This window comes from Perognathus longimembris, chromosome 5 (genome assembly GCF_023159225.1).
Source record: "Perognathus longimembris pacificus isolate PPM17 chromosome 5, ASM2315922v1, whole genome shotgun sequence".
In the NCBI taxonomy this organism is placed as follows: domain Eukaryota; kingdom Metazoa; phylum Chordata; class Mammalia; order Rodentia; family Heteromyidae; genus Perognathus; species Perognathus longimembris.
The window spans coordinates 48,966,562-48,994,224 of NC_063165.1; the positions used below are offsets into that span (position 1 = coordinate 48,966,562).

The 27,663-nt window shown below is 44.8% G+C and overlaps 2 protein-coding genes and 1 long non-coding RNA gene across 5 annotated transcripts in view; 1 reads left to right on the forward strand and 2 right to left on the reverse strand.

The window, feature by feature from the left end:
* The window catches only part of Hacd2 (3-hydroxyacyl-CoA dehydratase 2), an 85,970-nt gene extending 85,458 nt beyond the window's left edge, over positions 1–512 (reverse strand). Inside the window, exon 1 of the mRNA XM_048346785.1 lies at positions 275–512. Within this exon, the coding sequence (XP_048202742.1) occupies positions 275–438 (164 nt within the window). The 5' untranslated portion in view covers positions 439–512. The remainder of the gene's footprint in view (positions 1–274) is intronic.
* Positions 513–789: 277 nt separating this feature from the next.
* LOC125351784 lies at positions 790–21,741 on the forward strand. The gene is made up of 2 exons (XR_007211017.1): positions 790–838; positions 21,481–21,741. It is a non-coding gene; the product is annotated as an uncharacterized LOC125351784 (long non-coding RNA).
* The window catches only part of Mylk (myosin light chain kinase), a 192,464-nt gene continuing 169,614 nt past the window's right edge, over positions 4,814–27,663 (reverse strand). For all 3 annotated transcript variants that reach the window (XM_048346780.1, XM_048346781.1, XM_048346782.1), the window contains 5 exons: positions 23,800–23,952; positions 20,865–20,988; positions 12,987–13,116; positions 11,486–11,617; positions 4,814–6,890 (listed from right to left, as the gene is read on the reverse strand). In XM_048346780.1, the coding sequence (XP_048202737.1) occupies positions 6,640–6,890; positions 11,486–11,617; positions 12,987–13,116; positions 20,865–20,988; positions 23,800–23,952 (790 nt within the window). In that variant the 3' untranslated portion in view covers positions 4,814–6,639. The remainder of the gene's footprint in view (positions 6,891–11,485; positions 11,618–12,986; positions 13,117–20,864; positions 20,989–23,799; positions 23,953–27,663) is intronic.

Here is a 27,663-nt window from a genome sequence, read left to right on the forward strand (position 1 = left end):
CGGCCGCCCGAGCGTCGGCCCCACACCTGCAGCTGTGACCGGCCCACCGGTCCACGCGAGGCCTGGCCGAGCTGGTGCCTCCCCCCTCCTCCCTCGAGCCCGCAGGCCTCGCCTCCACGCCCAGTTGCTGCTCCTAGGCACCGCCCGCCCAGGCTGCCCCGAGCACGCCGAGCCGGGGCCGGGCCGGGCAGGGCTGGGCAGGGCCGGACCACGCCACCACCACGCCGCTGGCCGCAGAGTTCCCTCCCCGGCTCCCCGAGCTCCAGCCTCTCACCCCGCCGTCATCACCACATTGTAGATGACCAGACACGCCGTGGCCAGAGGCCCCGGGCCCTTCTTCTTCCGCGTGCCGCCACTGGCTCTGGCAGCCCCGGCTCGGCCACCGCCGCCGCCCTCGTTCCCTTTCGTGGACGCTGCAGTCGCTGCCGCTGCCGCCATGTCAATGCCCGCAGCCCCCTCTGCGCGCGCGAACACCCCCGCTGGACGCTATAGGTCGGCGGGGCGGAGTGAGGGCCGAGGGAGAGGCGGGGCCGGGGCGTGGGGCGGAGCCGGGGAGCGCGGGGGCGGGGCCGGGGAGCGCAGGGGCGGGGCCGGGGCCGGGCCCACATGGTGGCGCCATCTTTGATGAGGGCCGAGACGCCGCTGGCGCTTCCCGTCCCGCGGCTCGCCTCAGCCGCCGCCGCCATCTTTGATCAGGGTAATCCCGGCCCTCCCGGCGCGCGGCTGGGAACCGTTTCCTGCGCCATCTTGGATTGGGCCAGCGGGGCTCTTGGCCAGCCCGTGGCCAGCTTGGTGCTCGGTTCCTGGCCATTCGCTTTCGTCTCACCTTTGCCTCCACGTTGCATCAGTATGACTGTACTTCTTGTTCCTTTTTTGGCCTCAGCTAGTAGGCCTTTACTCGAGAAGCATGCCTTTTGGACGCTGACCAGGCTTCCCTTCATCCCACAGGTGGAGGAAAAACCAGCCTTTGTTTTTGGGTGCCGATCCTGGGACTCGAACTCAGGGCCCGGGCGCTCAAGACTAATGCCCCACCACTGGAACCCCAGAAACCAGCCTTTTTTCCTGAACTGGTGAGGCTCCAAGGAGATCTCCAAAGGGGGAGACCAGAAAAGTGCTCCAGACTCTTAATCTCTACTAACCAGCAAGAAGCCAGACTGGAAGCATGGCTCACATGGTAGAGCACCAACTATGAGCACCTGGACTTGAACTCTTGAGGCCTTGTGCCCACTTCACTTTCTCTCTCTACCCAGCCTAGCCTTTTGCTGGTTCATTAGAGATAAGAGTCTGGAGGACTTTTTTTTTTTTTTTTTTTTTTGCCTGAGTTGGCTTTGAAGCACAATTTTCCAAGCCTCAGCTCTCTAATAACGAGCTAGGATTACAGAATGAGCCATAGCTTTTGGCTGGTTTATAGCCTCTTTTGTGTGTGTGTGTGTGTGTGTGTGTGTGTGTGTGTGTGTGTGTGTTCTTTTACTATAAATCTAATAGAAGTTTCAAAGAGTACAGAATTCCTACCTGTCCTTAGTAGTTTGTGTTGGTTTTTCTGTCTAGTATGGTAACTTCTTGTTTCCTAAGCCTGTCTCCTGATTTTCCAGAATGTAAAGCTAAGTTTTTATCTTTTTAAGACAGCTTGCAAATAGTGTACACTCAGCTTTTTTTTAGTGGTTCCCTGGCAGATCCTGTTTGTTTTGTGGCTAATATGCAGTCAGAAACAAGTCAGAGTGAATTAGCTTTTGTAAATAACAGTTGAAATAACATGGGAAGTTTTATTGGGATAAAGGTTACGTGTAATTTAACTCAAGTTAACTGAAAATTTTCCTACTCTTTGTAAGGTGAAACTCAAAAGGTCAGATTAGCTATCTACTTTCACAATGAAGAAAGGAGTTGTTTCAGGACTGAGGTACAGTGTCCCCTTTGAATAAATTTCTCAGTCTCACGGGTTGATTTTTGTACGTGAGCAGTTGCATGAGCACTTTCAATGTCATAGATCCTTCTTTTGGGAGGTGTATAGAGCTTAAATAATTTCCATCTTTCATAACATGTAACTTTTTTACACAATTTGTTTCTACGAGAGTGTAACTAAGCTAGGCTGATAGCTCGTGCCTATAATCCTAGCTACTCAGGAGGCTGAGATCTGATGATCGTACTTTGAAGCCATCCTGTTCAGGAAACTCAGTGAGACTCTTATCTCCAACAAACTACTCAAAAAAGCTGGAAGTCATGCTGTGGCTCAAGTGGTAGACTGCTTGCCTTAAGCAAAAGAAGCTCAGGGACAGTGCCCAGGCCACTCCAAAGTTCAAGCCCCAGGACCAGCAAAAAAAAAAAAAAAAGTGTACTAATATAGACTGCCTTAGAGGGTGTTTCTGGCATATCATAGCATCTGTGAGGACCAGAAGAGGGGCATATCATATACCCAGGTTCTGTGCATGATTTTAATTAATTTTTATATCAACCTGTGAGAGAAGAACTATTACTTTGCTAATTTTATGGATGAAACAGGCACAAGCTACACAGGTATAGAATGAAGTAATAAATTATTTTATAGAGGGGATGAAATGTGTGGTTAAATTAGACATGTTAGTTTCCAGTAGAACTATTTCCACGTAGCTGACTAGCCAGGTTAGGTAGAGGTATTGACCATACTATTGCTTCAGTGAATCTGCCAGGGGCTTTCTAGAGAGACAAATCTGGACCTTGCAAACTTCATTGCATAATTTATTTCTAGTTTTGGTGATAGTGGAGTTTGAACTCAGGGCCTTAAGTCATGCCTCCAGCCCTTTCTGTCCTGATTATTTTTGAGATAAGAGTCTCTCTTCCAGCCCAGGTACACACCTGGACTCTGATCCTCTTTTTATTTAGACTTGCTGCCATAGCAGAGATGACAGTTGTGTACTACCACACCCAGCTTCTTCCATTGAGATAGAATCTTGCAGACTTTCCTGGGCTGGCCTGGAATTAAGGGCCTCCTAGTCTCAGCCTTCTCCACTGTGAAGCCTTTCTGTAGTGTGTGAGCATTTGGAATGTGAGCAAAATCTATGAGTTGAAATTTCAGAACATCAACAGTTAGGCATTCTATGTTGACTGAAGCTTTGTAGATCTCCTGAGTGTTTCCTATTCCAGTGGGAGTTACAGTGAAAGCCAGCTGAGGTTACAATGATTACAACTGTCAAGGTGGCTCCTCCCTTTCCTTTTGGTTCACTGTTGGAGAATCCTGCCATAGCAACCCCAAAAAGTTTGGCCTTGCTCATATCATATCACAAGTAACCCAGTAGTTGCTTGTGGATTACAGGAATATTTAGATTTTGCTGTGACAAACACAGTACTATAACTTTAAAGAGCTCTTAATAGAAATGTATATGTGAATATAAATAATGGATTGAGAATACTAGTATTCAATCTCCAGTAACCCATATAACAGATGGAAATCTAGATTATACTCTCCGGACTGATTTCACAAAAGCTTTTAAGTGTTATTGTGGGGATTTCTTTTTCTTTCTTTTGGTGCCAGTCCATGTGCTTGAACTTAGGGAATGGGCACTGTCCCTGAGCTTTTTTGCTTAAGGCTAATGGTCTGCCACTTGAGCCACAGCTCCACTTTGGCTTTTTGGTGGTTATTTGAAGATAAGGAGTCTTAGGGAGTTTCCTACCCCAGATGGCTGTGAAATGTGAATTTCAGATCTCAGCCTCCTGAGTAGCTAAGAGTGAAGGCATGAGCCATCAGCCGCCTGCTGAGGCTTTTAAGTTTTAGTTCCAGACTTCTTTGAAACGTGCATTGTTAGGGTAATATTTAGTTTCCGTTGTCTTCCTATCTACAACAGGAAGTTCTTCATTGTGAAGATTTGTGGCTTGTGGTCATCATAAAAATGAAAAAAAGTAATAAACTGGACAATGGATTGTTTCTCTTCAACTACCCTCACAGAAGCGCAGAATCATTTAGTTTAACATTTAATAGCATATCTTGAATTCTTTATAGAATATCTACCACTTAAACATTTCTAGACATAGAAGACTCACTGGTGATATCTGATACTAGACTTCATGTAAGTCAAGACAGGCTGTTTCCTGATAACTAATGCCAAAACATGGAAAAAAGACGTGACTGTAGGGCTGGGATGTAGCTCAGTGGCAAAGCGCTTGCCTAGCAAGTGCAATGTCCTGGGTTCGATCCCCAGTACCAAAAAAGAAAAGACAATAAAAATACAGTTAAAAAAACAAACAGGGCTGGGAATACGGCCCAGTGGCAAGAGTGCTTGACTCATATATATGAAGCCCTGGGTTCAATTCCCCAGCACCACATATACAGAAAATGGCCAGAATTGGTGCTGTGGCTCAAGTGGCAGAGTGCTAGCCTTGAGCAAAGAGAAGCCAGGGACAGTGCTCAGGCCCTGAGTCCAAGGCCCAGGACAGGCAAATTAAAAAAACAAAAACAAACACACAAAAAAAGACGTGGCTGCCAATAATGAACCTCAAGTCTGGCAATTCAAACCAAGCTCTAGTAGATAATATTAATGATGATGATGGTTCTATCACAGGTTAAAAAAAAAAGCCTCAGTTTATCATTATGAGGACTTAAAACTGTATAAAACATCTTTTGAGAATGTAATGACTATCTAGACATTGATGTTTCAGTGGAATTTTGAACTAAATGTGTAAAATAGATGACCTGTATGACCAGGAACTATCTTAAAGTCCTTCTGTTCCTATAAAAACACAACCATATAGGCCCATTCTTCAGAGTGTTTTGTTGGAGTTACCATGGTGTTTCTGTGGACTCTACAGTTAGGTGCACGGAAAAAAAAAGAGAAGTCTACAAAGATTGAACAAACAGCATGCACTGTGCTATCCTTTATTTAAAAACTGTGAGTTAACAGTCAGTGTTCTCATTTACTGTTCTGATGGCACAATGAACTGAGAGAACGTTAACATAATCCCAAGAAGGTATTAACCTGTAAATACACATGTATACCAGCCACACAACATACACACACCCATAGTATAATCAAAACATAAGTGATAAAAAACACTTTAAATGCTCTAAATCAAATCAAAACCCCTTTATTATTATAAATTGTGGCAATACTGTGGCTATGTTGGAAATTACTGTAACTTTAAAAGCAAAAAAGGAAAATACTGACAATAGGAAACTAGCAGCGAAAAGCAGCTTAAAATAGAATAGCAGATAACATAAGGTTAACTAATACCAGATTTCTAATGTTGATACTGTGTAGGATTGCACAGAATTTAAAACTGGTTAAAGAACTATTTTAAAAAGTCCCTGGAAATATTAAGTTGCTGCACTTTGCAAACAGTGGAGGGAAAAATGTATTTGGAAAGTTACACATACACACACATACATACACACACACACACACACACACACACACACAGGAAATGCAGTAGGTATATCAGTTTATGGTCTTTGTGACCTTCAAAAGTTTTATAAAGAAAAAAATTTAAGTGCCAATGTAGTAATGTAGTGAAAGAAAGTTAAAAATTCCTAAAGATGTAAGATGTAAGAGTGCATTGATCAGGTCTAAGAATATATTTCAAGGTTGGGGAAAAGGCATAATGGATATCCATTGAAGAAGGAAATATCATGGAACCCATAAGGTAAGGTGAACTCTTTGAAGTGTTGAGAAGGAAGATGTATGGAACTCAGACTGTCTTGCAATTACAGATGTTGGTCAGTTAAAATGGGTTCCACAGTGCCCAATAAATAGTTAAGACTAATGTTTCAGTAGACTGGTTTTCCTAGTTTAGACACATGCAGGCTGATACTGTGTAACAGCATAAGTTTGAATCTTGGTTTAAGAAGAAAAACATTAGCAAGGATTTCCCACCACACAGACAGGTTCTTATCCAAATGTCTGAAGCTGGTAGAGAATTACAAACAGGGCTAAGTTTAGATCTACTAATTTCAGAAGAAAGGAGGTCTTATTTTCCCAAGAAAGCTGGGCTCATCATCCATGAGCAAGGGACCTATCTTCACAACGGAAGAAACATAAATAATGTTCTTAGTGCTGAAACTCATGACAAATTCAGATCCAGAAAAACTGACAGGTGGAATGGGGGGAGAAATGGAGAATTCAAATGTCTATTGTGTGTTTTGGGATACAGTATGCCTCATACATCAGAGTGGCTCAACTGCTTTCAGAATAAAATGCTGCAGTATGCAGAAGACTCAGGTCTCTGGGCCAGAGGTTGGGGAAAAAAGATCTTCCATTTCCAGAGACGCTCTGGGCTGAGTTTGCCACAGCAGGAATCAGAGCCCTTGATGCAGCCTTATTTTTCATGAGTGTTCAGTCAGGGAGTTTGTGACTTTACCCAGAGAACTATTTATTTCAGTTATTCTCTCTCTAAAATCAATTGTTCAGACAAGTTGCTGGTGATTTCTCTAAATGAAATCTAGCTGCACTAGTATGTTAATAAGGTGTCAACTAATTCAAATTAATGCCCATCAATAATGCTGGTAGGTATCAACTGCTATTGCTGATGAATCAACCCCCAAATAACCTAACTAGATAATCTATCATACTACCATACTAGGTGCTTTTACTATCTTGAGTTTTTTTTTTTTTTTTTTGAGCTTTAAAGAAATAGTTCTTTAAAGTGAGCAAGAAACTGCTTCTGTCTGGCTTTGTTTCACTCTTCCTCTTCTTCCTCTTCCCCTTCTCCTTCTCCTTCCTCCATGGTTTCCACAATGAGCTCCGCTGTGCAGGTGGCTTCTCCCAGGCTGTTGACAGCCTTGCAGGTGTACTTGGCATCATCATCCCCACACACATCACTAATAATCAGAGAGCAGTTCCCATCTTCATCGTAGTCTATCTGGAAGTGGCGGGACTCCCTGATTGATTGGTCATCTTTGAACCAGACAACCTCAGGGTCTGGATATCCTGCATCATAGGAAGAGAGCACAAGTTGTAGAACCTGTTATTCCGTTTCTCATCAACTCATTCCGTAAGCTACTGTTGGGTGGGGGTGGGGTGGGGTTAAAGAAAATGGTTGTGATGTTGGTTCTTAGGGTCTGTTCTGGTATCCTTGTTTGCCTAGCATGCATGAAGCCCTGGGTTCGATTCCTTAGTACTACATAAACAGAAAAAGGCAGAAGTGGTGCTGTGGTGCAAGTGGTAGACTCCCAGGCTTGAGTAAAAAGAAGCCAGAGACAGTGCTCAGGCCTCAGGACTGGGTGGGAAAAACCTTAAACAAATTTAAATTAAAAATAAGAGAATAGTTGAACACAAAGGGATTTGGGGGTCCTGGAAATGTTCTAAAGTTGGATTGTACTAATGGCTACATGACTACTCATGAAAAAAAATTGACTTAGACATATAAATTACATAAATTTTATGAATTATAACTCAGTAAAGAAGATAACAACTACCCTGGATACTGTATATATTTGTATTAGAACTAGGGAAGGGAAAGGGAATATCAAAATCAAGAGACAAAGGATAAAAAGACAAATGACTCTAAAAGCAATACTCGAAAAACCATTTGGTGTAAACTAACTGAACAACTCATAGGGTTGGGGGGGGGGTGGAAGGAAAGGGGGAAGGGGAGGGGGAAATAAAGGAGGAGGTAACAAGTTGAACAAGAAATGTACCCACTGCCTTATGTATGAAACTGTACATCACATTGACAATAAAATAATTATTCAAAAAAGATAACAACTAGGGCTGGGGATATAGCCTAGTGGCAAGAGTGCCTGCCTCGGATACACGAGGCCCTAGGTTTGATTCCCCAGCACCACATATACAGAAAACAGCCAGAAGCGGCGCTGTGGCTCAAGTGGCAGAGTGCTAGCCTTGAGCGGGAAGAAGCCAGGGAGAAGCTCAAGCCCTGAGTCCAAGGCCCAGGACTGGCCAAAAAAAAAAGAAGAAACGTAAAAAAAAAGATAACAACTAAACCATAAGATAGAAGAAACCATTTGATAGAGCAACTGGTAATATTGCTAAGAAAAAGAAAGCCTGTTTTAGTCCATCTATCAGCAGGAAGTCTGCATGCAGGTAACTGAGAATGTACCACATGGCTGACCACATGGTATGTATTAGTTATGTTTTTGTAAAGTTCAGTATTAAAAATATCTGAGTAAAAATGAAAAAAAAAATGAAACATTTATGCATTCAAAAGTGGTGTATATATGTCACCAACATTGGCTCTTTGTATATGTGTGTGTATAGGTGAGTCAGTTGGAATATATGACATCAATATATATTCCAATTGGCTTGTTCTTAACTACATAAATACATACTAACTACGTAATATATTCCAACTGAAATTTTTGAGAAGTATTTATTTTTTCAGTCCTGGGGCTTGAACTCAGGACCTGAGTGCTGTCCCTTAGCATCTTTTTGCTCAAGGCTAGCACTCTACCACTTGAGCCACAGCACCACTTCTGGCTTTTTCTGTATATGTGGTACTGAGGAATTGAACCCAGGGCTTCATGCATGCTAGGTGAGCATTCTACCACTGAGCCACCTTCCCAGCCCTTGAGAAGTACTTTTAGAGAAAAAAAAAAAGTGTAACCCCAACTAGAATAAAAATTATATACAAGGCCAAGTACCAGTGGCTCATGTCTATAATCTTAGCTACTCAAGAGGCTAGGATTTGAGATTATAATTTGGAGACAGCCTGGGCAGATAATTTCTCAGGACTCTGTTTTTCATTGGTTTTTGTTTTGTTTTGTTGTGGGGGGGGGAGTCATGGGACTTGAACTCAGGGCCTGAGCACTATCCCTGAGCTCTTTAGCACAAGGCTAGCACCCTACTACTTTGAGCCACATTGCCACATCTGGTTTTCTGGTGATTAATTGGAGATAAGAGTCTCACAGATGTTCTCCTGCTTGGGCTGGCTTTGAACTTCAATCTTCAGATCTCAGCCTGTGGAGTCACTAGGATTACAGGTGTGAGTCATCAGCTCTAAGCAAGACTCTTATCTCTAGTTAATCTGTAAAACATTGTAAGTAGAGACATGTCTCAAGTGTAGAGTGCCAGTCATGAATGAATGAGTGCAAGTCCATAAGCTCAAGCCCCAGTACTGGCACCCCCCCAAATATATATTACTTGTGTTTTTATGTGTATACATATGTATGTATATATAATTTTCAGTATTCTTTTCAAGTATAATTTTAAGCAAAATATCATGCATACAGTATAATTTCTCATCCCTCCAGCCAGAAGCTATTTAAATACCAAGAAGATAATCCCAAGGGGGTAAGAAAATAAAGAAAGCTGGGTGAGCCTATGGCTTACACCTGTAATCCTGGCTACAAGAGGCAGGGATCCAAGGATCTGGATTCAAAGCCAGCCAGGCAGTATAGTCCATGAGACTCTTTATCTCAAGTGGTAGAGTGCTAGCTTTGAGCATGAAAGCTCAAAGCAACCATGTCCTGAGTTCAACCATGTCCCACGACCAGCCTACATACAAAATAAATAAAAAGAAGAGAAAGTAGTTGGGTGCTAGTGGTTCACGCAGGTAATCCTAGCTACTCCAGAGGCTAAGATCTGAGGATTGCTATACAAAGCCAGCCAGGTCAGGAAAGTCCAAGAGACTCTTACCTCCAATAAACTACCTAAAAAGCTGGAAGTAAAGCTATGGCTCAAGTGGGTAGAGGACTAGACTTGAGCAAAAGAAGCTCAGGGACAGCTCTCAAATCCTAAGTTCAAGTCCCAGGACCACCAGAAATAAAAAAGAAAAAAAAATCACAGAAGATTCAAAGAGGGTGAGCCATGATAGGCTGCGGCTGCACCCTGTTCAGCAAAATTCCCAATATGAGGACTTTAAGTTACTGAAGGTAGCACACCTGCTTTTTATTTTAATTAATTAATTTGGGGAGTGGTGGTGGCAGTAAAGTTTGAACTCAGAGCCTTGCACTCTACTACTTCAGCCATATGCCAACACTTTTTGCATTTGTTTTTTATTTACAGTCCTGGATTGAATTTGGGGCATTATACTTGGTAGACAAGTGCTCTACCACTTGAGCCACACTTCCAGTCCTATATTTTAGGCTGGCCTGGACAAGAATCCTCCTATTTATACCTTCCATGCTGGAATGCTAGGTATATGCCACAATAGCTGATTGTTTGAGAGGAAGTCTCTCACTTTTTACTCTGGGCTAACCTGGAACCATAATCATCTTAATCTTTCCTCCCACGAACTAGAGATTACAACTGAGCCTCTACAGCTAGCCCTAGTGCATCCATTTTTCTTTTTTTGTTGGTCATGGGGCATGAACTCAGGGCCTGGGCACTATCCCTGAGCGCTTCTGCTCAACCACTTTGAGCCACAGCTTCACTTCTGGTTTATGGTGGCTAACTGGAGATAAAGGGTTTTGAGGACTTTTCCTGCCTGCACTACTTTCATAAACTGCAATCCTCAGATTTCTGCCTCCTGAGTAGTTAGGATTATAATCATAAGCCAGTGGGCCAGCATGGAATCCTAATAAGCTTAAGGTACAGGAGCAAAACAGTCTTTCCATTTCCACTATAGGGTTACTTTCTTCAGAAAGCATTAGTTACAGCGTTAGAGAGTCAGACATAGTGGGTGTATGGTTTGCTCTCGTGGAGGTGCTTGGAGGACCTTGGAGAAATGGCTAAATAAACTTGCATTTTATTTGTGCAGAACAAGATGGGAGATAACTCTCCACTCTGCTTGGTACATGAAAGTCACAGCCTTGAAGAGGCCTGTCTTATCTTGCCCCCTATCCTCCTAGAATTTTGCAATCCATAGAGCCAGAAAGGTGATATGTCATTATCTTTGCTAGTTTCTCAGGTGCCATGCTAAGATCCTTAAGGTCTTTGAGCTCTAATTGCTTGTCATTCTGTGGCTACACCATTTCTGGGGGAGAGGCTCTCCAAGGAACAAGGCACAAACTGAATTGCCTGGGTCCCAACTTAGTTTGAAGTCATAGTGCAGCTCCCTCCACTACCATTTCCCCCTTTACTCCATGACCTCTTACGCTACAAAGGTTCTTCCTTTTGCACCTGTGGCCTCACAATGCTCAGGTCTGCTCTGTATACTGGATATCGTTGTACAGGTGAGGGGCTTGCACTCATTGGCATGAATTCACTGCCCCAAGTCACACAGCCTGCTGAGGAGCAGCTACGCCAGCCCACTTGAATTCTCTGACCTTTTCACCAACCTTTTTCTGAGAGCTTCTTGTGGGTGAGCCACATCTTTCTCAGGTTTGCAATGCCTGCTTTGTTATGCAGGTGCCATGGCTAGGGAGCTCCATGAGAAGCCATTTTAAAACATAGGTCCAGTGACGTGTCAGATAAAGTATCAGTGGACACCCAGAACAGTTACTTGGGAGCACTAATGTTTAGAAGGGGGAGTGGATTGAGTGGCTCTTCTGGAGCAGCTCCTCCTGACCCAGTGTCCCTCCCTCAGGTCTTCCTGTGGCTCTGAGCTGTATAGACCTAACATCTTTCCCAGGAACCCACTATGCAGCTGTCCCCAGGTGTGGTGAAGAGGCCTGGCTATAACTTACCTTCAATCTTGCAGTCAAATCTAGCAGCACTTCCCTCCACAACTTCCAGATCCCGAATGGTCTTTGAGAAATAGGGCTTTACATGGGGCTTTTCCTCAGCCACAGCTTCAAGGAAAGCTTGGTTGACATCTTCTAGAAGATAGAGAGAAGACCAAGTCATTCCTTTGTTCCCTATTTTCTGGTCTCCCCTAGATTAAAAGGGCTGGCTTTAAAAAAAAGTTGCTATAATTTCACAAATAATGCAGGTTGGAGGAGTGAATCACAAGCACGCCTTTCTCCTACGGATGAGTCGGCCTGCTGCCAAAAACACTTGGCAGAAAGCTGTGCCCCAAATGGGGAAATGTTCAGCTTCCCATTGCCCAATGCTGACACACTGAAAAAGGAAGTCATCTTTACAAAGGTGGTTTTAGCTGCACTTTATGCTGCTTCAGAACCATGGAGGGTATTCAAGAACAGAACCTCCAGCCTTCCAGTCTCAATGTCCCTTGTCCCCCTGCTGCAGCAGGTCCTCCACCTGCCTTGAGAGGGAGCAGCCAGGTCTAGAGGCACCTTCATCTTGTCAGCATTCTGTGCTCAGCCTGCACGTGGTAGGACTACGAATCATGATGTGGGCTAGATCCAGGAAAAAGTCAGAGGCTTCTATGTCCTCTCCTCCCTTCAGGCTATTTCTGGTCACCAGGGTTACCTGGGTTGTGGTAGGAGTGGTTTGGAGGCATAAGGCCTTTGTGCTTCAGGCTCTGTCCCTGACTACAAGGAAGCTCTACAGTAGCCAAGCTATGGATCTTGCCAGTTGCCCTAACTTTGTACCCCAATGGGATACTAGGCTCAGCTTTTCACTTGTGGATACCCAAAACACCAGGCAATGGAAGAAAGGCACATTGATAAGAAAGGGCCATCTATGTGAACCTGGAGCAAGAAGAGCCCAAGGCTTTTACTGCAGAGAGGGTTGGGGTTGCTCCCAAAGGTGGGAGGCAAGGAACTAGGCCTGTAGGCCCTAGGAGGGGCCTGCTGATCACAGCTTGATAGTCACACATTTCTGCAGCATGAATAATGTGAAGGAATATGGAATATTCAAGTTAGTTTTATTGAAAACAAAAACACAAGGACTGTAGAGAATGGGAGGATCATTTTAAACGTTATACCATCTTATAAAGCTTTTGGTTTTGCCTATTAGTACCCAAGTCTTGCTTTTGTAATAAAAAGAGAAAGATTTTTAATAAAGCCTTTGTTAGTTCTTACACAAAGCACAGGGAGAAGAATGAGCAATCGACTAGTTCCATCAGACAAATAATAGCTTTCCTTCTGAAGATAGTTAAGCCTGAAGTTTAACAAAGAATAATTGCTAGACTTACTAGTTGTCAGGGCAACCCCAAAAGTCCTGAATTTATTCCTGTAGGATATATTAGGAAAACAAAAGCAAACCTCAAATCCTCAAAATGTCCCTCCATTTGCAATCCTCTCTCTCCCTCTGATAGGAGGAAGCCCTTTCGGTGCTCCTTACCTTCCGATTCTAGTTTCTCTGCATTGAGAGGGCTGGTTGGTGACCCCGTCGAGGCTTTCCTGCCACTGAGCCCTGAGATCATTGCCATAGAGGACAGTCTTCCAATGGCTCTCACAGCATTGCCTGTTTTCTGGAAAACAGACACTGAGGTTGGTCTCAGGCAGTGTCCCTGACTGCAGCAGGCCTGTGCTCAGGGGTCCTGGGAGGAGAGCCTAGTCCAAGAGAGGCTCCCTGGACCCAGTGTCTTCTGAGAGTGAGCAAGCGCAGGTCCTGTCTGAGAGTGAGCCAGCCTTGCTCTGCTCACACTGTCAGCGTGTCAGAAGATGTTCGGAGAATGGAATGGGGCCTGGAACTGAAGTGTGCGTTAATGTGACTAAACAAGGTCAACATGAGACAAAAACCCTTTTCATACTGTGCTTCAACTCCCATAAAAGGGATAGTTTATATAAAGCAACTGCAGGCTGAGACAGCTCCAAAGACTTATTGCTCACTGGCCCAGCGAGGCAGTTTCTCATAAAACAATGTCCGTGATAGGATTTTAACTGGTCAAGAAGACAGTTACTACAAATCCCATGGGTCCTCATGGGGGAAAAGAGAGTCGACCTTGGGTAAGCCACTTCATCTCGGGACTGCAGTTTATTTCTTCTTTCTATGTATATGGAGGAGGTTGGGCACGATGGTCTCCAGGGTCCTGTTTACTTCTGTTTATGATTCAGATACTTAAGAGATTTCAAGAAGCACCCGGGGTGGCCTCAGCACACCTCCATGGTTGTGCATACCCCTAAGTCTACTTAGGGATCTGAAAGAAGCACCCGAATAGGCACCTTGGGAGAGGAGAGGATGGGATTCTGCTGAAAAGGATTGGAACTTGAGATGTAATGTCTTCACACTGCAAAAATCCTACCAGGCATAGGATTTAAGGCCAAGAGAGATGCTCAAAGAATGAAATTTTGTCTGTTTCTCATCTTCTGATAAAGTTTCTCTCCTGGTCATCTCTCTGAGGTCAAGGGGAATGGCTAAGATAACTCAAACATAACTGACTAGTCTTTCCACTCATACTTACCCCAGCCCCCGCAGCTTTCTTAGGCACCAAGAGACATTGAACCCACAGAACAGACGCCACCACAGATTGTCTTCTTGTCCCCTTCTGAGAGAGGAAGGAAACTGCCTCTTCAGAGGCAGATGCCATGCACTAGCTCACTGAACCTCAAGCTGTGCTGGCAAAGCCATTTTCCTCCAGAACTAATTTCACACACTCACAAATCTCAGGAAAGCCTCTCTATTTTGACTATAGGGAAAGCCAGTGTTTGGGGTAAGATGATTATTTCAAAAGTGGTGAATTTCAAGATGTTAAGGGATCATGTGGAAACTTGTGTCTATCTTAAGCAAGGACTTGCTGTTGTAACCACAATCACTTTTCCTCCATGTCCCCTCTCCTCCAAAGGCAGATGATTTTTGTGCACTTTGAACAGACATTCCAACTGGCTCTGTCCTCTGGCCATTTGCCCTTCTGCACACAGCACTAAGTGCTGTGGGTGTACTTTTGGCCCTCGCCTGCTTCAGTGTAGGTGGGTCACTCCAAACATAATCCAGGAGGCCCAGGAGTGGGGTGATGAGGGAAAAAGAATAAAAGTGAGGAAGCCCAGGCTCTATAAGGAGTGCCCTGCAAACTGAGGCCACATGGCAGCCTTTCCGACTCTTCTTAGAGAGGCTGTTACTTAACTGATGGCTGGTTATTTTTTTTTGCCAGTCCTGGAGCTTGAACTCATAGCCTGAGCACTGTCCCTGTCTACCTTTTGCTCAAGGCTAGCACTCTACCGCTTGAGCCATAGGGCCACTTCCAGGTTTTTCTGTTTATGTGGTGCTGAGGAATCAAATCATGCATGCTAGGCAAGCACTCTACTGCTAAGCCACACTCCCAGCCCCGTGGTTAGTCTCTTTGTAGTATTAGGAGTGTGATAAAACTGGTTCCCACAGGAATCTACCCTGCCTTTAGGAATCATTAAGAAGGTAACACCAGGGCTGGGGATATGGCCTAGTGGCAAAGAGTGCCTGCCTCATATATATGAGGCCCTGGGTTCGATTCCCCAGCACCACATATACAGAAAATGGCCAGAAGTGGTGCTGTGGCTCAAGTGGCAGAGTGCTAGCCTTGAGCAAAAAGAAGCCAGGGACAGTGCTCAGGCCCAGAGTCCAAGCCCCAGGACAGGCCAAAAAAAAAAAAAAAAAACAGAAGGTAACACCAGGTTGGACCAGCCTACTCCATTAACCGCCAAATCCCACACCCTACCCTTTGAGCTCTCTATTCCTCTTTTTTTTTTTTTGTCCAGTCCTGGGCCTTGAACTCAGGGCCCGAGCACTGTCCCTGGCTTCTTTTTGCTCAAGGCTAGCACTCTGCCACTTGAGCCACAGCGCCACTTCTGGCCATTTTCTGTATATGTGGTGCTGGGGAATCGAACCCAGCGCCTCATGTATACAAGGCAAGCACTCTTGCCACTAGGCCATATCCCCAGCCCCTCTCTATTTCTCTTATCCAGTGCAGATTGGTTTGCCTTGGGTCTAGGAATCTCTAAACTCAGAGGGTACCTTGGCAATGGTGGATAGAGTCCCTCTTAGCTCCCCTCTGTGTACCTTGGTGTCCAACTTCTGGGTTAGAAACATTCTAATCATCCCAGAAAGACTTTGACTAAATGGTGTTACTTGCCCCAGCCCATGAGCTCCCCAATTCCAGATATCTAAGTTGGGACAGACCAGTTCTCTCTTCACTTGTGTGGTGCAGAAAGATGATGCCTTTTTTCTTCTTGGTTTGATTTTGTAACTGAATATCTAACAAGTTTTCAAGGAGTTGAAATATTTCAGAGGACTGACAAATATGTTAATAAGCAAATATATTATACAGGGAACATTTCCAGCAAATGCAGGTGCTTAGCATGTAATTTCTTTTTCTTTTTATTTTTTGGCCAGTCCTGGGCCTTGGACTCAGGGCCTGAGCACTGTCCCTGGCTTCTTCCCGCTCAAGGCTAGCATTCTGCCACCTGAGCCACAGCGCCCCTTCTGGCCGTTTTCCATATATGTGGTGCTGGGGAATCGAACGGAGAGCCTCATGTGTAGGAGGCAAGCACTCTTGCCACTAGGCCATATTCCCAGCCCCTGCATATAATTTCTTAAACATGGAGAAATGCAAGTGCTTAATAAATTTTTTTTTAAATCAACATTAGAATTCAACCTTTGGAAGCTGATTTGTGAAAAACAATTGGTAAGGAAGTAATTTATCAGAACCAGAAAATAAATATCCATATTCATGTCTTTTAGTTTCATGGCTCTGAGCTTAAGATTGCTACTTTGCCAAGATCTTTGGAAACTATTTGGGACAAAATTCAAAACATCAAAGTTTCAATTCTCGAACTTTCATCTTTATTTTTGAAAGCTCTTTTATCTTTGGAGAGCTATTGTGGAGGTTGGATTCCTGTGTTCATGGTGGACAGTATTTGTCTGGGCCTCAAAAATACCATGCAAACTCTGCAGTTCCTGGAGAGCCAGCTAGAATGACAACCATTTTGGTTCACCCAAGACTGTGGGATTCTCAGTATTAGGCCATACAGTACTAATATTCATACAGTCCCTGGTAAACGTTGGTCATCCTGGCACTAGCCAGCCAATAAGGCCCTACCTATCTACCAACAGTCCCACAATTACAGTTTTCTCTGAAAAGTACAGTGCATAATGTCCAAATGTGATGGCCAAGAATATGCTATACCAAGTCTCATGTTTTCTCTTCTGTTGCACTTGATCCATACTGTTGGGGACTTTGTGGTTCCCAGAAACTAATGGTACTTGCATACAGGCCTCTTAATTCCTAGTCCTTTCCTTCCAGTTTGTATACATTGGCCCTGTTATCCTGCCCAGTTTACCCCTACTGCTAATCCTTACTGACATGTCTTTATAAAACTCTTTTATAGAAATTTTAACTGGGGTTTTTTTTTGTGTGTGTCTTTTTTGTTTTGGTACTGGGGATGGAACCCAGAACGTTGCACTTGCTAGGCAAGTTATTTGCCACTGAGCTACATCACAGCCCTAATATAAATTTTAAAATATACTTCTTTTAGAATAACTTTGTTCTACGGTCAGAATACACTGAATCATCTATACCCAGTGTAGCCTTGCATGGAGGGATTTGTCCCCATGTTGCTTCCTTCCTCTGGGACCTCTTTGAAAACCACAACTCCTGAACAGTTACAGGGTTCCTTGTAGAGTTGGCTGGGTTATCTATAACCTGACTTAACCTCTCACTTAGCACAGATTACCCCTCCCTACTCTATTAAATACAGCTGTGGCTACTCTGAAAGGGGTTCCTGCCCTAGGGGAACTAAGGTCCTAGGATTAGAGTTTAAATATGGAAAACATGTACCTTAGGAAGTGACCTAACATGGCTGATCAGATGTAGCTGAACCATTTCTGATGAAATTATGCTTCAGGGATGTTTGGTGTTGGGTGAGATTTTGTAGATTACTTTTTTGTACAATCTTGTGATGCCTGACTACTGTTTTTTCTGTTTCTGCTTTTGTTGTTGTTTTTTCCAATTGTGGGGCTTGAACTCAAGGCCTAGGTGCTGAGCTTTTGTGTTCTAGGCTAGCATCCTACCACTTTGAGCCACAGCTACACTTTTTGTTTTCTGGTGGTTAATTGGAGATAAGAGTCTCAGACTTTCCTGCCTGGGCTGCCTTTGAACTGTGATCCTCAGACCTCCGCCTCCTGAGTGTTGTAGGGAGCACAGCTGACTCCATCTTTTTTTTTTTTTTTTGTCTTTTCTTTTTTGGTACTGGGAATCGAACCAAGGACATTGCACTTGCTAGGCAAGCACTTTGACACTGAGCTACATCCCAGCCCTTGACTCCATTTTGACTAGGGAAACATGGTAGGAAATATTGGGGCGAGTAGATTAGGTCAACCTGATCCCAAAATTCTGCTTCTATAAATGGCTTGCTTAACTTGTTTGTTGCTTGCTCTACCCCCTGCGTCAACCCCCTACATCTGTGCTACACTTTTACCTTTCTAAACCCCAATTTGAGGACTGCTCAGGGTCACGGTGTTAGCTCCCGAATCTGCACTATGTCCCTGGCTTGTCAGCCCACTTTTCACTGTCGCAGTTCTGCTCCCGAGTCCGTGCTGTGTCCCTGGCCAGTCAGTTTGCTTTTTGCTTCCCCAATAAATCCATCTTTTTGCTTGAGACTGTCTCTGAGTGGTGGACTCTTGGAGAGATGGGGACTCCCCTCCCTCAAACCCCATAACATTTCTTACCCCATAACACTGAGTAGCCAGGATTACAGGCATGAGCTACCAGTGCCCAGCTCTCCCTGCTGGTTTTGTGGAAAAATAATTTCCAGGTGTTTCCACCTGTATTAAAATAGGGAATTAAGGGGCTTGGAATGTGGTTTAGTGGTAGAATACATGCCTAGCATGTGTGGAGCGCTGGGTTCAATTCCTCAGTAATATGTAAACAGAAAAAGCCTGAAGTGGTGCTATGGCTCAAGTAGTAGAGTATTAGCCTTAAGCAAAAGAAGCTCAGGCCCTAAATTCAAGCTGCAAAACTGGCAAAAAAAAAAAAAAAAGAATAAGGTTCTTTCTCTGAATTCTATTGTTTTTCTCCCCTATCCTACATTGAGGAAAATACTCCATTTAATAACATTGTAAATAACAAGAAAAAATTAAAGGATTACAATATGAGGAAAATTATAATTCCATGATGGATATGGCTGACATTTCATTTGCTTCTATTTATTTATTTGCTTGTTTATGCTGGTCCTGGGGCTTGAACTCAGAGTCTGGGCACTGTCCCTGAGCTTTTTTGTTCAAGGCCAGAGTACTTGAGCAACAGCTCCATTTCTGATTTTTGGTGGTTAAGTGTAGATGAGAGTCTCATAGACTTTCCTCCCCAGGCTGGCTTTGAACCTTAATCCTCATATTGCAGCCTCCTGAGTAGCTAGGATTACAGGCATGAGCCACTAGTGCCTAGCTTTCATTTGCTTCATATCTTACATCTTCACAGCTGAGCCTGATGTTGAACATCTCCCTGGCACTGTGGCACCTATAGCTGTTCCAAGGAGATAAGGCTGCCCCTTAACACACAGCCTCTTCCAAGTGAGGTCCAGTTAGACTTATTGCTCCATCCTATCTTTCCAGAAATATTTCTCTGAGAGATACTTGCTGGCCAGATATCATTGGCAAAGCTGATCTTGGTTTTTTCTGACACCTTTTAAAAAAGAATATTTGCTGCTCTGGTGTTAAAGGCCTCAGAAAGGAGGAAGCACAGGTGTTCTAAGGCACCTTTTGTTGGCCCACACATCCCCTCACAAGGGTGGGGCATGTGCTAAGCCAGACCTGACTTCACTGTGGAGGAGCCCTGGCTGCCGCATTCTTAGGCCACTGGTCTCTGAAAAACCACACCACAGGCCCTGAAGCTCCTTCAAGCCTTCTTAAATCTATGGGAAGTTGTAGTTCTCCAGAAAACTGTGTGACAAAGGACTTGCTTTTTTTTTCCTACCACACGGGCAAAGTCTCTGTGCTGTCAGGTCTCCAGAGGCTCCAGCCAGTGTGGGCTCAGTTCCCACTTCTGTTTCCCACCCCCACCCCCAGTCATGTTGCCATTTCCTCCCCTGTAGGTTCCATGCTTAATCTCCAGCTCCAGCCTCTGCACGCATCTCCTGCATCTCCTTTAACTGCATCGACTCTGACTAGGGCTGACCCCCTCTGTCTTATACTCACATATTTGGTTATGGATAGCTATACTGATAGTTTATAGTTCCTGTGGGCTTTATGTCCTTTTATGTCTATGTGTTTGAGTTTCCCCTGCACTATACATTCCCTGAGTATGGAAACCAGGGATGGAAATTCTGCTCCGGAGTCCAAGATATAATATACATTGTGATAGTAATTTATATTATTTATATTATAACTTGGTGGTAAAAACTGCTCTGCAGTTTCAGATGATAGTTTTATTCATCTTGTTATGAGAGGCAGTTCTGTGTCATGGAGACTATACTCTGAAGAGCCAGGTTCTGTTTGACTACTGACTTTTCCACTTAGCTATGTGATCCTGGATGACTTTCTAACATCTTCTCTGCCTCAGTTTGCTTGTAAAGCAGGGCTACTGATAGTACCTGCTACCTGAGATTAAAGACTTACTGCACAGCAAGTGCTTGGAATATCCCCTTACCCCCAGCCAGCCCTCCATATATGTTAGCTTACTGGGAACATTTTCAAAGGCTCACTGTGTGCTGGGTATTGTGACAAAGGTCATAAGAAGATTATCTCAGAGAAGTCTCATCAATGCAGTCTCATGTCACAGATGAGAAAATAAACCCACAGTAAGACTACTGGGAACATTTTCAAAGGCTCACTGTGTGCTGGGTATTGTGACAAAGGCCATAAGAAGATTATCTCAGAGAAGTCTCATCAATGCAGTCTCATGTCACAGATGAGAAAATAAACCCACAGTAAGACTCAGTCCTTGCTTAAATATTCACAGCAACACCCAGCCTCCTTAGAAAGTGGCAAGGTAATGGCGTTCATCCCTAGCCATGAAGACAGCAACACCAGCAGCCTAACCTGAGAGAGGGCCAGGCTGCCTGAGGTCTCCCTTATTGGTTCCTCTAGAACAGAGCTGAGCAGGATAGGAGAGACAGCTGTCCTTGAGCAGCTAATTTCCTGTCAGCCAAAGAGGTAACACTGAATCTGAATCAGCTGCCTAAGGAGGTCCTAGACTATTTTAGGAACAAATGCAAAGTTTCTGGGGAGCCAGGCCCGGGCCAGTTTTAATAAGAACGGCTTGAATAAAGCAAATGTGGTAACTATATATCAGTCCCAAAGAGCCTACCTTACCTGCCATTTCCTTCGTGCCATGTACTTCTTCATCCGGTCTTTGGAGAGCTTCTTGGCCTCCATATTCTTGGTGTCTTTCATCAGCCATGGATGCTGAAGGCACTGGGTACAATTCAGACGGTCTCTGAGAGGGGTAGAGATCAGAGCAGAAGGGGAACTCAGAGATTACTGGGGAACTCAGAAACAGGAGGTCACCTGTCCCTGGTCACACCAGGCACAACCCAGAGTTTCTCTCTTGGTTCATCTGACATGATCAGGGTCACTTTGCACTTGGCCTTTTTCCCCCCCTCTCGGTCTGAATTATACTGACTCACCCAGCACAGACTAATGTTAAGAAGCACAAACTAGCGGGAGAGCACTTGGCATCTCATGATCTCCTCTTGGAATGCAGGAAGGGCTAGTGCTGAAGGGTGGACTTGTCTGGGAAACCTGACACCATATTCCAGAGTGGGGTCTCTGATGGTCACATAGGGGTTGTGGCCATCTGGGGTCTAATCTTTTGTCTCCTCATCTAGGGAGGGGAGGGGAGAGTGAAATTCTAGAAAAGAAAATCCCTGAGAATCACTGAACCCCTGCCTTACAGTAATGGTTGAGAATCAGGTTTGTCTTATTATAGATCAAAGCAGTATGTCTTCCATACAACTAATAAATCATGGCAACTTTTGAACTGCACTGAAACTCAGTTAATCTCACTGAGATTAATCTCTCTGAGCCATCTCTTCAACTGTGACAGAACTATAAGTCCAAAGAAGCAAATGCTAACCATACATAGAGCAATGACTCCAAAGAAGTATAGCACAATGTACTAATTCTGAGGTAAAAGGATTATGGGTACTTCTATTTTCTACAATTTCTACATTTTACTTTATGACAATTTTTTTAAAAGAAGAAGCTTCTGGTTAGAGAGATGCTGAGTACAAGAGTTTATGGAAATCAAGTGTTTTCATCTATATAATTAAGATCAACTTTGTTTTTCAGGGCCTGGTGTTTGAACTCAGGTCTTCAGCCACACCTCCAACTCCTCCTTTTTGGTGGTTAAATAAAGATGAAGTCTTGTAGACTTTTCCATCTGGACTGGCTTCAAACTGTTGCCAGATGAGGCTGTTCCTCCTCTGCTGCTCATCTGACTTCCACCTATGTTATCACCACACTGGGACAGCCACAATCACACCTGCTCCTTATTGCCAAATCCAATACAGAGGCACTGAAGCCAGGCCTTGCCTCATCTGCCCACATCTACTGTGAGTAGGATGTCCAGTGGACCAGAGGTCTTAGCTGACATCTCCATGGCTCTCTGCCCCAGGCAGCTCTCTTTGTGTGTGCAGAGACTTTTCATCTTCTTACTTCAACATAGCCAATTCTGCTTGCACACCACCAATGCTACATTGCCCCAGCTAGCCTCTTCCACTGGAGTCTCTTTCTCAGCTCCATTCTGCAGCCTCAGGAAGCCCTGAAGGCCCTGTGCCTGACACTCCTCCCTGCTGGATCACCGACAGGTGGCCTCCTGAACCCAGCCTCCCACTGTTTGCCACTGTGTTCTGTGTCAGAGGGAACCGTTTCATATCCAGACAGGTAGTTCTTAAACAGATTATGTGTGGAAAAAAACACCAAGCCAGGACAGTCTGGAGACACGAAGACCTTCCAACAGTTTCCAAACTGCCTCTGTGTCTGTGCTTGCACACTGCAAAGGCACATTCCTTGCAGAGGGCCTATGGAAGGGGCCCTGGGGCCACACCTGATACAAAAAATAAAGGGGGCTGTCATCACTCACATAGCTACCCTCTTCCTGTGATTTTTTTTTTCTCTCAAAGGTCATCCTTCTAGTACTTTCTTTTTGTCCGTCATGGGGCTCGAACTCAGGGCCTGGGCCCTGTTCCTGAATTTTTAGGCTCAAGGCTAGAGCTCTACCACTTTGAGCCACAGCACTGCTTCCAGTTTTTCTTTTCTTTGCCAGTCCTGGGCCTTGGGACTCAGGGCCTGAGCACTGTTCTTGGCTTCCTTTTTTGCTCAAGGCTAGCACTCTACCTATTGAGCCACAGCGCCACTTACAGCTTTTTCTGTTTATGTGGTGCTGAGGAATCAAACCCATGGCTTCATGCATGCTAGGCAAGCACTTTACCATTAAGCCACATTCCCAGCCTCTGCTTCCAGTTTTTCTGGTGGTTAATTGGAGATAAGAGTCTCATGGAGGGGTTGGGGATATGGCCTAATGGCAAGAGCGCTTGCCTCGTATACATGAAACCCTGGGTTCAACTCCCCAGCGCCACATATACAGAAAACAGCCAGAAGTGGTGCTGTGGCTCAAGTGGCAGAGTGCTAGCCTTTAGCATAAAGAAGTCAGGGACAGTGCTCAGGCCCTGAGTTCAAACCACAGGACTGGCCAAAAAAAAAAAAAGAGTCTCATGGACTTTCCTGCCTGGGCTGGCTTCAAACCACAATCTTCAGATCTCAGCCTCCTGAGTAGCTAGGATTACAGGTGTGAGCCACCAGTGCCTGGCTTACTATATTCTTTAAAGATATTTTAATGCTTCTAAAGATGGATGTTAGGGACCAGGCATGGTGACTCACACTTGTGATCCCATCTACTTGAGAGGCAGAGATTGGGAGGACCAAGGTTTCAGGCCAGGCCAGGCTGAAAGTGAGACAGGCTTGGGGGCATGACTCAAGCAGTAGAGCACCTGTCTAGCAACTCTGAAGCCCTGAGTTCAAACCCTAGCACCTGCCACTGTGTGGCAGCAGGAAAGAGGAATCTGGGAGGAAAGCCACTGCTCCCATCTCATCATGGGCAAGGCCTCCGGGGGGCCACCCTCCCCACTTCCCTGCCTCAGGGAGCCCAGGACTGGTGTGGAGCCAGGGGTGAGGAGGGAGTCCCAATAAGCAGAGAAAAACCTCGCTGCCTAGCACCAGCGCAGCGACCAACGAGCCCACTCATTACTTCATGTCCTTCTTCAGTAAACTGCTGATGAAATCCTTGGCATCATCCGAAATCTCATCAAAAGCTTCGTCGTCGAAATCCCAGGTAGCTGAGGTAACATTGGCTAAGGTCTCGTTATCGTTGTCACCCATGAAGGGGGAAAGTCCACTAACCCTGGGGGAGGAGAACAGGAAAGAAGGATGAAAGGGAGGTCGGTGGGGAGGCAAAGGGATGCAACTCTCCAAGTGAGTACTAAGGTCCGAGGGGAGGGCTGCAAAGCCCCGCACCCTAACTCACACTAGCCCTTCCCTCCCTCTACATAACCGGGGTGCTGTCTTTTCTTGGACACTCCTGCACTTCAGGGTGCACACGTGTGCACAGCAGGGGCTGCGACATCCCCTCGTGTGTTCCATCCTGAAGCTGATTAGGCCCTCACACCTCTCTTAGTCCTGTCTTCTCTTCCAAGGAGAATCGCCAAATCTCCGTTTCTCTCTTTTCCTACCCTAAGCTCCAGGAAGAGGCTGAGCATGCAGGGACAGCTCCGAGATGAATGAACACAAGGACTTTCAGTCAGCAAGCCGAGTTGAGAGCCGCTGAGCTGTGTAGGCCAGGCTTCCAGGAAGCCTAGATGAAGGGGCAGGGCAGAGGTCGGAGGCCACAAGTATGAGTATCTGCTGGGAAACCTTGGGCCATTCCCTCATCTCTGTGTCACCTTCTCTTCCTACTCTACAGAAAGCTTCTCACTTAGCTACAGGGATGGTCCTCTCTTCAGCAGCAAACATCTCCAGGTAGAGAGCTCATTTAATCTTATCACTGCCCTAAAATGGGACTGTCTTTCTTTTAAGATTTTTAAAGTTATTCTTTGCAGCAGTGGTACTTCACTAGACACTATGCTGAAAATGAACTAGACAACTTGTGGGCGGGGATGGGAGGGGGAAGCTGGGGGAAAATGAGGGAAGGGGTGACACTATCTGAGAAGAAATGTACTGATTACCTGACATGTAACTGTAGCCCTTCTCTCTGCACATCATCTTTATAATAAATAAAATATTATTAAGGTACTGTACAGGGTGGTTGCCATTTCATAAGTCAAGTAATGAGCAGATGTCTTTTTGAACAATATTACCCCTTCCCTCGCTCTCTCCTAGTCTCTCCCTCCTGCCCCCACCTGCAAGTTGTATAGTTCATTTTCAACATAGTGTCTAGTAAATACCACTGCTGCATGTGTTCACCTTTTGTCCCTCCATTTCTATGCCCCCCCTTTACCTTTTCCCCAAAGACAGATAAACAAGACAAAAAGAAAAGAAAACAAACCAAAAATAGCAACAAAGAAAATGCCTCATTTCCATTTCCTGGAATTAACTTCAATAAATATTATTTTATATAGTCAGATGCAAACAGGCATTGTACCTTTGTGTTCCTCTCCTAAAAACATCCTCCTTTGGTCTCACTGTGTAAATGTCTAAATGAGTTTTTCATTATGTAACTGGGTCTTGGGCCTTTTACCCCTTAAGTTAGGGTTTCATGAGTCCCTGCAAAGTCCCTTCTCCCAAATTCTTATGACTCCATCATTATAAATCACAGTAGACTCATAGTTTTGGCAACAGAGAGGCCTCAGCTTGTGAAACACACCTGCATGTGAACACTGAGCTTGGTGAAACAACCCCTTCCTGAAATACTGAGAGAAGCTGGCCATGGAATAAAGCTCTGATGAACACTTTTACAAAGAGAGGAATGCTTTAGCATGTGAATTATCTCACCCTATTTTCACCCATATTTGTGTTTTTGAACTAAAAGGTTTGTGTGTGTGTGTGTGTGTGTGTGTGTGTGTGTGTGTGTATTGGTCCTGGGGATTGAATTCAAGGCTGTCCCTGAGTTTTTGTGCTCAAGGCTAACTCTACCACTTGAACCACAGCTCGCTTTCCATTTCTTGCTCTTTTTTTGGGCAGGGTGGGCGGGGAAGGAGTGGGAAGGGGAAGGTAGTTAATTGGAATCTCATGGACTTTTCTGCCCATGCTGGCTTTGAACTGTGATCCTCAGATCTCAGCCCCTGGAGTAGCTAGGATTACAGGCATGAACCACTGGTATCATTTTTATTATTTATTTATTTATTTATTTATTTGTTGCCAGTCCTGGGCCTTGGACTCAGGGCCTGAGCACTGTCCCTGGCTTCTTTTTGCTCAAGGCTAGCACTCTAACACTTGAGCCACAGCGCCACTTCTGGCCTTTTCTATATATGTGATGCTGGGGAATTGAACCCAGGGCTTCATGTAAGTACTCTTGCCACTAGGCCATATTCCCAGTCCCACTGGTATCATTTTTATAGATGCATTTTCTTAAAACACTGATGTATGTTTGTGTAGAGGGTGGGGGTAGTTCCTGGAGTTTGAACTCCTGCCCTTGTGCTTGACATGCAGGCACTCTACCACTTGAATCACACCCTCACACCCTCAGCCCTAGTTTATGTTTTAGGAAGGCAAAGAGGAAATCATTCTTAGTTGAGTCTCTGTGAGAGAAAAGTAGGAATTTACCAGTTCCCAAGTCTGCCCAGTTATGTATTGGGCCTTTCCCTTCTCTGGGCCTCTCTTTCTTTTATACACATAGGATGGGGCTCCCAGCTCCCCCATCTCTGTGTGATCCGGGTGACCCCATGAGGCCTAAGCTAGCCCCCTTAAGAAGCAGCCTGCCTGTCTCTGCTTGTTACCTGCTTCTTCGGGTCTGCATTTTCCATCTGAAGTAAGGGGAAGTCCCGCAGCACTCTGAAAGATGGCAGGAAAAGCAAACAATCCTGCTGTGGAATGCCAAAGGGGCCCCTTCTGCAAACTTCCTTTCCTAATTAGGAGTTGTAATCCTTCTGAGATAGGTCTTAATCTCTGCAGGCAGGGAGAGCCCGTAGCCTCTGCCCTTAGCATCCCTCCGCCTGGCAGCACAGTCATCAGAAACAGCCTCCAGCCAGTTGGCTCCTCGCCTGCCCAAGCATCCCACGTTCTCCCCACTGAGGACCACGACCCTAGACTAAACCATGGAGTGTGTGCACACATACAACATAACCTAATGATGAACAGAGCATTTAAATTTTCAGTAATGATGTTTCTGCATGATGGGATTTTGCTGGTTTTCTCTTTTTTCCTCCTCCCTTCCCTGCTTCACTCTCTAACACAGATTAACCTTGAACTATTTATTGATCTTCTTGCCTTCACCTCTCAAGTAGTGGGATTATAGGCATGTACCCTCATGCCAGCTTCGATTTTTTTAAAAGAAACTTTATTTTCGGATTTCATTGCTAGAATTTGCCTAAGGGTTTTTACATGTCTTTATTTGTTAAAAATCATCCAGTCATGGATGCTCCATTAAAACACAACTTTTGCCCCTCTTCTCAGTCTTAATTTTAAAACAGGAGATGGATCCAGTTTTCACATTATTGTATAGAAGACCAGTCTGGGAAAAGTTCTCAGGTGCTCTATTTTTTTCCACTTGGCATCTCAAGTATGTAGAGTCTTCACACTTATTCTGAATGCTAATGAGTCACAAGAGTCACAACTGCAGAACCTTCTCATTTCTTACTTCTTAGAGTGTTTTGTTTTTTTGTTTGCTTTGGCAGTGCTGGGATCAAACATAGGGCCTTGAGCTTGCCAAGCAAATTTCTCAACACTGATCTCCACCCTTATCTAATTTCTGACATTAACCTAATCTCCTTGCTCAGGCAATCTAGGGCAGTGGGTTGTGCTATTCTTGGGGAAGAATTTTAAGAGAGCAGGGGACACGACATTGTCTCAAGCTAAGAGACTCATGAACTGGCTGTATGAGCAGTCAGCTAAAGGGACCAAATATTCATCAGAATGACTGAGTTCTTAGGAAAGGCTTAGTCCTCATCCCACTTTCATC